The 10,282-nt window shown below is 35.7% G+C and overlaps 2 protein-coding genes across 2 annotated transcripts; both read right to left on the bottom strand.

Annotated features, from left to right (window-relative positions):
- Positions 1-437: 437 nt before the first annotated feature.
- Positions 438-1,379, bottom strand: LOC101686769 (olfactory receptor 5AL1-like). The gene has a single exon (XM_004782241.1). It carries the CDS (start codon positions 1,377-1,379, stop codon positions 438-440), a length of 942 nt encoding a protein of 313 aa, XP_004782298.1.
- A 7,426-nt stretch (positions 1,380-8,805) lies between these two features.
- LOC101683580 (olfactory receptor 5AL1-like) lies at positions 8,806-9,756 on the bottom strand. The gene has a single exon (XM_004782232.2). The coding sequence runs from the start codon at positions 9,754-9,756 to the stop codon at positions 8,806-8,808; it is 951 nt and encodes a 316-aa protein (XP_004782289.2).
- Positions 9,757-10,282: the final 526 nt, after the last annotated feature.

The following is a 10,282-nucleotide window of genomic DNA, read 5'->3' as shown; positions in this document are numbered from 1 at the left end:
TATCTTTTACTCCAATTCAACTATGGAAGTAAATCATATCTGGTATTTTCAATAACATTCACATAGTTGATGTCCTGCAAGACCACCTAAAATTTTCAACATCACAGTGAAAAAAGATAAAGTTATGCTATTAAGTTGCTTTGTTCTTCACCTCTATTACTGAAGCATCTCCTGGAAAAACAGAATGGATGGTTTTTATCTCTTTTTTACAATTCAACAATTAAACAAGCATTTGTAGAATATCTACTACAAACATGTGAGCAAAACCAAGAAAATATCTATTTTTTTTTCAAGGAGATAGTGATCAGAGAACTGAGCTTTAGAAAACAAAAGTTTCTACACTTACTGGCACTGTACCATGTATAAGCCTTCACTTAAATTCTTAACATCCAGTATTTCTTAAAAAAAAAAAAAAGAAAGAAAATACACACACCTTATTATCGATTACTAGAATATACCTTTTCAAAAATCTTCTTGAAAGCATTTTTTACTTCCTGATTCCTCAAGCTATAGATTAAAGGATTTAACATGGGAATCACCACTGCATAGAATACCGAGGCAAATTTGTCTTTATCCAGTGAGTAGCTTGACTTGGGGCGCAGGTACATAAAACTGAGGGTCCCGTAATATACAGTAATAGAAAACAGGTGAGAAGCACATGTAGAAAAGGCTTTTTGTCTTCCTGCAGCAGAATGGATCTTTAAGATGGCGAAGACAATGAACACATAGGATAGGAGAACAGTGATAAGAGAACAGAACATATTGAATCCAGCAATGATGAACAGCATCAACTCTTTGACTTGGGTGTCAGAGCAGGCGAGAGCAATCAAGGGAACATCATCACAGTAGAACTGGTTAACCACATTAGAGTCACAGAAGGACATGTGGAATGTAGCCGCTGCTTGAATGAGCCCCACGGTGAATCCGTAGATGTAAGAGCTAGTGACCAACTGGATGCAGAGTTTCCTGGGCATGAGAACGATGTAGAGTAAAGGGTTGCAGATGGCCACATACCGATCATAGGCCATGACAGACAGCATGAATAATTCCCAGACTGAAAATGTGATAAAGCAGCCCACTTGAGTGGCACATGCATAAAATGGCATGCTTTTAATTTCTCGTAAAGAGTTCACAAGGGTGTTCGGAGTGATGGCAGAGGTACCATAAAAATCAACAAACGCCAGGTGACAGAGGAAAAAATACATAGGAGTGTGAAGTTGAGGACTGATTTGGATGAGCACAATCAGACCAAGATTACCCAAGACAGTAACTAAGTAAATCAATAGGAAAACACAAAAGAGAGTGGCCTGAAGCTCCAGGTTATCTGTGAGGCCCAAGAGGATGAACTCAGTGACTACTGAATGATTGCCTTTTGCCATGAAATAGATGAACAGTAAATGATGAATGACAAATCTACAATAAACTCCTCTAGGGGACACACTCTGAATAAACTTCACTCTGCTAGGAATAATCAATTCAATGTGAGAGGATAGCCCTGGCGAGCCGCGGTGTTACGTTAAATTCAGCCAGAGCACAATCTTGATAGCGTTCTGAATTTTGTGTGGATTCCGTTTATGCTTTTAGTGTGAAAGGATTTGGTCCAGGCAGAAATTCCATGATATAAAGTTCACCAAGATGCTGAAGAAGAAGAAGAAAGAGTACTTTTATTAATGTTTTATAATCAATACAATGGCAAAGTCTGTGTTGTACTTTTCTTTAAATATAAAGAAATAAACATGAAGAAATAAACTTGAATATTTCTTTAAATATAAAGGAAGGAACGTGAAGAGTGCAAGTGGCTTTGACAATATATATCAAAATGATTTCTTAGGCTATAGGTCATAAAATTATTACAATTTCATCATTTCATAAGAATATTAAGAGTTACCAAAATCGTGGGTAGAAAATATAAAATGAAAGTCAAAACCAAACTATTAGTACTATTTTTAGATATCCTGTTTGGTGTAATTTGCAATTTTCTTCTTTTTACTAATCTCCATTTTTTTTTTTAATACACATATGCTGGTATCATGCTTAGTGAAATAAGTCAATCAGAGAAAGACAACTGTCATATGATCTCCCTGATATGAGGAAGTGGAGATGCAACATGGGAGGTTTGGGGGTAGGAAAGGAATAAATGAAACAAGATGGGATCAGGAGGGAGACAAAACATAAGTGACTCTTAATTTCACAAAACAAACTGAGGGTTGCTGGGGGAGGGGGTAGGGAGAGGGTGGTGGGGTTATGGACATTGGGGAGGGTATGTGCTATGGTGAGTGCTGTGAAGTGTGTAAGTCTGGAGATTCACAGACCTGTACCCCTTAGGATAAAAACACATTATATGTTTATTTAAAAAAGTAATAATTTTTTAAAAAGTAAAAAAAAATACATATATACTATTAATACTAAGGAAAAATAGGACTGTGATTTTTCTGGCTTTATCTTTTGGCAAAATGCACACTAGAGAATAATTTTCCAGATTGTAAAACAGCTTTCAATGATTAGGAGGCATTATTTTACCTTTTTTCTTCACATATCTAAATGGTCCAAAATGAATAGAATCGAAGCAGCATTTAGAACAGCTACAGGTTACAGAACATTTCCATAAACCTGTGCTGGATTCTGAATGCATGAGAGCTGGCAGAATTGAAATCATCTCCCTTCCTTTCTTCAGCACAGCAGATGGTGAGTTAACTTGATTTTACTTTACCATTGCATTGTCTCATGTTATTTCATATGGTTAGGACACAGAGAGTCAAGGCAGGTAAAATATAGCAAAATATAAAAAGCACTTTCCCCACTTAAATTTTGATTAATGTATCCATAGAAACTTTATCTTGGTTACTACTTTTATCTTTTCTCTCCCTTTCAGCACTTAAAAAAAAAAAATTATTTATTTATTTATTTGACAGAGAGAGAGAGAGAGAGCAAGCACACAAGTAGGGGGAGCTGCAGGCAGAGGTAGGAGCAGGCTCCCTGCAGAGCAGGGATCCTGACATGTGAGTCAACCCCAGGACCACAGGATCAAGACCTGATCTGAAGGCAGACACTTAACCCACTGAGCCAGCCAGGCACGCCTTCCCTTCAGCGCTTTCAACCAAACATCTTAGAACAGGCACCTACCCCCAATTTTTCAATCATATTTATGACTTAACGAGGTACAGCCTACCTGCTTTTCCCATTAAACCAAGAAATCCCCTCACCAAGTTTACTGCCAACTTCCCTATTCCTAAATCCAAGAAAGCCCCCGCCCCCACTGTTTTTTGTTTTTTTGTTTTTTTTTTTTTTTTTTTTTTACAACTTGGTAGCATTAAACTCTATTGAATACACCTTTGGTTCCCAGAACAGAACAGTCTCTGAGTTTACTATGTGTCCATTTTGATTTTCTATCTTGGAGGCTCTGCTTCTATCACCTCTGCTTTAGACAACATGTTCTTCAAGCTCTCTCCAAAGCCCCCACATTTTCCCTTTTAACTTTCTTGTTAGTGATTTTGACCAATACTAAATCCTCAGTAGGCTTCTATATGCTGAAGATACATATGCAAGAGTATCACATACAGAAAAGAACTTATATTAAATTATATTAAATCTCTGTACATTGGACCTAATACTCAAAACCTGGAGTATATATTTTATATCTTCAATGAGCAGTGCCATTATCCATTCAGTTTCCCAAATCAGAGACTAATCTTTTACTTTGCTTTCCTGTTCCCTGTTGCAATATTCAATTTGTTCCCAGTATTTCCCACATACTTTACATACTTTTCAGATCTGTTCACTTATACTGTTTCCTTGATTCAAATCACAATGACTTTTGTTTTGTTTTGTTGGCAACTGACCCCTAATTTTTAATCTTGACTCCAGTCTTACCTATAACTTTCTGTTCCTCACGTTTTAGCTTATATGAACTTTTAGAGATGTGGATGTCATTTTTATGATATAATCATTCAGTGTCTTCCCATTGCTCTCAAGATAAAATTCCAAGGTCTTTAACATGGCTGAAATAAATCTAGAAAATCTAGTTCCAGCATCTCAGATCAGGCTGCTCTCATCTGATGTTCATCAAATAGTGTTTACATCACAGGTATTTCATATTTTTCCTAGGGTATGAGATCTTTCGATATTAAATACACAGTCATTCAGTGGAACTATAAACCCCTAAGTAGTCTGGTCTACTGCACCTGGAAGGAATCTTTGTGAATCCAGTAATATTTAAAATTACCCAGGTATTATGAGACATTTGAATTGTGTGTGTATGGTCCCTCAGGAAGCTTTTTTTTGGGGGGGTATTACATTATTTTTTAACAAACACTGAAAAACAACATAATTATATGTATTCAAAACACGTAGTTATTTGATGTTTAGTGTTTGGGGACCAAGTTATTTCCCTTGAAATGGTAGATCACCTTCTGGGACATTACTTAATGGAAGAATCTAGGGTAGAAGAAGATTTTAATTATCTCTTTTGGGAAAACAGTTTGATTAATTGCTATCTGTGCTTTGATTGTTTATTATATCTGCTTTAAATTTTGTCACATTGGTTTCATATTAAAATTATGAATTTATTTAAAATAAATGCTCAGTTTGTGGGCCTTGGATTTAGTAGCAGCTTTTGAAAAACAGTGGACAAAAATCAGTTTCCCAAGGAGCAACATCGAAAGCTTTCGTCTGAGATTAATGTTTCAAACTGTTGTTATGGTTGACATTTCAATTCAACAGCAAAGATGAATTTAAAAGAATGTTGATTTTCTTCTTCCATCTCTAGAAAACTGAGTGCAAAGAAATCACAGGGCACTTGATATCTTGTTGTAATCACCCCACAGTATTGGATCATTCGCTTTATCTAAATTTGCTTTAGATGAAAACCAATAGTGTCCACAGAGCTGGTGAGGCTGGCTGATGTAGCTGTTCAGCCTCAGCACCAGCTATGCAGAACAGAAAACAGATGGAGTATGAAGTAGTATCTAATTTTGGTTTTGATTTGCATTTTTCTAATGACTAATGATGTTGAGCATCTTTTCATGTGCCTAGTTTCTGTTCATGCATCTTCCCTGAAAGAATGTCTATAAAAACATTAGTCCATTTGATAAAAAAACAAACAAGCAAACAAACAAAAACCTGTGGTGGGAATATGCTGTTATCTTAGGCAGAAGGAGGAAGTCTGAGAGTTGACATGGCCACATCATTCAGAGGTTTGTGGATCGATGTAAAGCCGTTGCCTTTCATTTGAATACAATGAGATCTACTCGAAGGCTTCTAAAATGAAGTCTCCTTTTTTCCCACTTTTGGCTTACTTTTCTTTTTAATTCCTTAAGACTTTGATATGATTCTAAAATCAAAATGCATAACAAAATATATTCAAAGTAAGACTGTCTTCCGTACCTGTCAGCACCCACTTCATTCCCTGCCTTCCCTGTAGGGAACGACTTTTGTTCATTTCCACGGGTCCTCTTAATGTGTTTTCTTTTTTAAAAAATCAGATGTAGGGGCACTTGGGTGGCTGAGTGGGTTAAGCCTCTGCCTTCGGCTTAGGTCATGATCTCAGGGTCCTGGGATCGAGCCCTGCATTGGGCTCCCTGATCGGCGGGGAGCCTGCTTCCCCTTGCCTCTCTGCCTATTTGTGATCTCTCTCTGTGAAATAAATAAATAAAATCTTAAAAATACATATACATATCTTTTTTACATATTGTTTTTTCTTCTTTTTTTCTTTGAGAGAAAGAGAGGGATGGGAAGAGTGGAGAGAAAGTGAGAATCTTAAGCAGGCTCCATGCTCAGGACAGAGCCCCACAGGGGCCTGGATCTCACAACCCTTATATCATGACCTGAGTTGAAAATCAAGAGTAGGCATTTCAGAGACTAAGCCACCCATGTGCTCCACATGTACATATCTTTAATCATCCTCTTTTCTTGTTTTATGGGAAGTATCCTTTTTTTCTTTTTCGCTTTAATTTACATTAAATTTTTCTTTTCCCCTTTTTAATATCTTTCTGATTTAATATTATGTTCTGATGCTCGTCATGTAGGACACCTGAAATCGTCCCTATTTCTAGAACAGCTGTGCTTACCACTGGGTATTTGGGTGTCAATATGTTACTAATATAAATAATATGCCAGCAAATAACTTTGCACATGTGCTATTTTGCATTTTCTGCTAGTATTTGTTGGGATAGGTTCTAAGAAGTGGGTTTGTTGACTATTATAATTTTACTAGGTACATATCCCGCCATAGGAATTACATGGTTTTTCTATCAGCAGTGTATTATGGTATTTATTTCCCCTCATGTAGTCAAATTTTTGTGTTTTAAAATCCTCATGGGAATTGATATTTCTGTGTTTCATATTTAACTTGGAAAAGACTGTTGACTCAATGGTATTTCCCTTCTTCCTTTATATACAGACGGCTTTTTTGACTTCTAAGCCTCTACAAGGAAAAAAAATATACATTTTTGGTGAAATGATACTTTTAATAATTTTTGGCTGAATGAATCAATGAAAGAAAGCATGATGGAGATCAATGAATTAGCTGTCATTTATAAATAAAAAATAAGATCCAAAGAATTTAGATCACATAAATAAGCCTTGGGGAATAAAAGTAGACTTTTGGAATATTTCAAAATTCAACAGAATGTCTGAAAAACTATTATGTTATCAAAAAATGTTTACAAAATGAGCATTAAAGAAATTAAAGGATCACTTGTCAGCCTTTTGGCTATGATCAAGGGTAAAGAAATTAAATTTGTTAGTTCCTTTTTACACTGCTGGGAATTGTGTCTTCAAACAAAGGGTCTTATTGTAAAACATTCTTGAATTTTATTCCAGAATTGGCTTTCTTCTTTATAGATCACCAGCCTGAGCTTATAGTAGCATGATGAACTGATGAGAAGATTTGTTCTAGGAGTACCTGGCATTGATGATGCCAGCCCAGTAGAATCTGCCTGTTTCTAACATTGAGGTGACTGTAAATCTGGGTTTCAAGTGTTTGCTCTCAGTGTCAGAATTTACTTCAGGTATGGATCATAAAGTTAGTAACAAAATGCAGTGACTTTAAGAATTGTTATACAAAATTTTGATATAAATTTTCTTATTTATTTTAAAGATTTTATTTATTTATTTGAGAGAGAGAGAAAGCATGAACGAGAGAGAGAGAGCACACAAGCATGGGGAGGAGCAGAGGGAGAGGGAGAAGCAGACTCAGGGAGCCTGATCTGGGGCTCCACCCCAGGGATCATGACCTGAGCTGGGCAGACACTTAACGACTGAGCCACCCAGGTCCTCCTAAAGTTTTCTATAAAAGACATGGTATACTGTTTTAGTTTGTAACAAGTGAAAAATACAATTTTAGTAATAAGTCCTTATATAGCAAAAGTCCATTTTGTTAAATTAAGTTTTATTGAGGATGAATGGGTAGTTTCATTTAGTTATTTTCTTAAGGAAGATATAAGTATTATTTGTAAAAGTTATAGAATAACATAACAAATAAAACTTGTATTATTTATATGAAGTTACAGTTTTTTAAAGCTAACAAAGAATTTGAGGACACCAAAATGAAAAATGTGTTAAAATATACTAATCAACTAAAACATTAAATCTTTTTAAAAAGATTTATTTATTTTTTATTTTAGAGGGAGGAGGGGCAGAGGGAGACAAAGAGGGACTATCAAGCAGACTCCCTACTGAGTACAGAACCTCATGTAGAGCTCAATCTAGGGACCCTAAGGTTGTGACCTGAGCCAAAATCAAGAGTTGACACTTAACCCATTGAACCACCCAGGAACCCCAAACATTAAAATTGAATAATAAATGCTGAGGAACTATTTTTATTTTAACTTTTTTATTTTGACATAATTTCAGAATTATCGAAGCTAACATTTTACAAGGACTTCCTCTACACCCTTCACCTAGATTCCTCTGACATTGACATTTTACCACATTCTTTTATCCTGAACTGTTTAATAATCTGTCAGAGACATGATGCTTCCTTATTCTTATATATTCAACAGCGTATATTTACTAAAACCAGGGGAACTCTTAAATGACCACAGTACTATTATAAAAATCCACAAATTAATATTAGTGTAGCACTATTACTTAATCCACAGACTTTATTCTGCTCTGATGGACTTGTCTCATTTGTTAAAATTCAAGCTTGCTTTTTCAGTCTTCCTTTAAGTGTTCTACCAGTGTTGATGCCATTGCCCATGTGAGGTCACTAGAACCAACAATTCTTTTCAGATTCATCTTACTAGGAGTGCACGTGTGTCTTTTATAGACAATGTTAATAACGTGGGTGACCTGGTGGTGGGTATTAAGGAGGGCACATATTACATGGAGCACAGGGTGTGGTGCATAAACAATGAATTATGGACCACTGAAAAAAAATAAATTAAATTAAATTTAAAAAAAATAAAGAAAGAAAAGCTACTTTAGTGATCTAATGTAGACATGGTTTTTACCAAGGTCAAGTTCATGAATTAGAATGTTCAAGTCAAAACTCCTCTATGGAAAAGAGATTGATTTTAGATGATCTATGGAACAATTTAACCTCTATTTGCAATCGAATTTATTTTATTTTCATGTCTTTCAATATTTTCAAGAGTTAGAATTCTCATGATAATAGAAAATAAAATCATAAAATTAATGTATCCTGTGTTTTGATATGGATTTGTTTAATATTATAACATTTGAAAGCGCATTACTAAAGGTAAGCTAATAGAGAACTCTTGATGACTGTTTTTGATGTTGTTTCTTTTGTTTTTATTTTTTTGCATCCCAACTCTGAAGGCTTTTGGTTAGATGATAGATCATTTATTTTATACTAGAAGACACCTTTTCCATAATTCTTTTCAAAGCATTTTTGACTTCCTGATTCCTCAGGCTGTATATTAAAGGATTCAGCATGGGGATTACCACAATATAGAAAACAGAAGCTATCTTGTCAGTATCCAGAGAATGACTTGTTTTTGGCTGCATATACATGAAGATAATAGTGCTGTAAAATATAGTGATGGAAGTCGAGTGGGAGGCACAAGTAGAGAATGCTTTTTGCCTGCTTTCAGCTGAATTAATCCTCAGAATGGCAAATAGAATGAATATGTAGGAGATGAGGACAATAAGAAGAGAGAAAAGGGTATTGAAACCAGCAAGTGTGAACAATACCAGTTCTTTGATATCTTTGTAATGGCTTTTACGGCAGGCCAGACGAACCAGGGGAATGTCATCACAGTAGAAGTGATTTATTATATTTGAATCACAAAAAGATAAGTGGAATGTAAGGACTGTCTGTAGGAGTCCAACAGAAAAGCCATACACATATGTACTAACCACCATTTGAATACAGACCCTTCTGTTCATGGTGATGGTATAGAGTAAAGGGTTGCAAATGGCAACATATCTATCATATGCCATGACTGAGAGCATATACACTTCACAAACCACGAACACGATAAAGCAACACAATTGGGTGGCACAAGCAGGTAAGGATATTCTCTTAATTTCTTGCAAGAAGTTCACCAGGGTGTTAGGGGTGACAGAGGAGGTATAGCAAAAATCCACAAAAGCTAGGTTGCTGAGGAAAAAGTACATAGGTGTGTGGAGCTGAGAACTGATATGAATTAGCATAATTAACCCAAGATTACCTATGACACTAATTATGTAGATCACTAGGAAGACCCCAAAAAGTAGGGCTTGAAGCTCCAGATTTTGTGTGAGTCCCAAGAGGATGAATTCAGTTATTTCTGAATTATTGCCCTCAGCCATGGAAGATGCGTAGAAGCATCTCATGTCATTCTCTTTAGAGTATCCATGTTGGATGATCTTCTACTTCTTGGATTAAGAATTTAACTCACACTTATTTTATGGTGACCATATTGGAAAGATAATCCTCGCTGGTCCTATGGGCCATTCTTGGGTTTCATTATTGCCTGCTTTTGATTTGAAGGGATTTGCTCCAGGCAGAAATTCCAACATGCTCAGTGGTCTGGGGGATTGATGAAGAAAACAGAATGTCTTGAATTAAATGTGGAATCTCATATATAAAATGAAAACCCAGTGTTACAACAACAGCAGGAATAATATTTTAGTGATAAAAGAGATAGGGGCACATTTCAGTAATATATTACGATTAAATACTGAGCAAATCAACTCAATCGAGAATTAAAACAATCATGACTGTCACTAGACATTATCTGTGTGCTAGCCATGCAATAAAAGAAGGGGCAAAAATATTATTTATGAAGCACATGATATTGTATTACGGCATCCAAACCAGTAACTTCAGTGGAGA

This window comes from Mustela putorius, unplaced genomic scaffold (genome assembly GCF_011764305.1).
Source record: "Mustela putorius furo isolate JIRA1106 unplaced genomic scaffold, ASM1176430v1.1 tig00000127_pilon_pilon_pilon, whole genome shotgun sequence".
Lineage (NCBI taxonomy): Eukaryota > Metazoa > Chordata > Mammalia > Carnivora > Mustelidae > Mustela > Mustela putorius.
The sequence above is the reverse complement of the archived record's forward strand: the minus strand, read 5'-3'. Positions and strand labels throughout refer to the sequence as shown.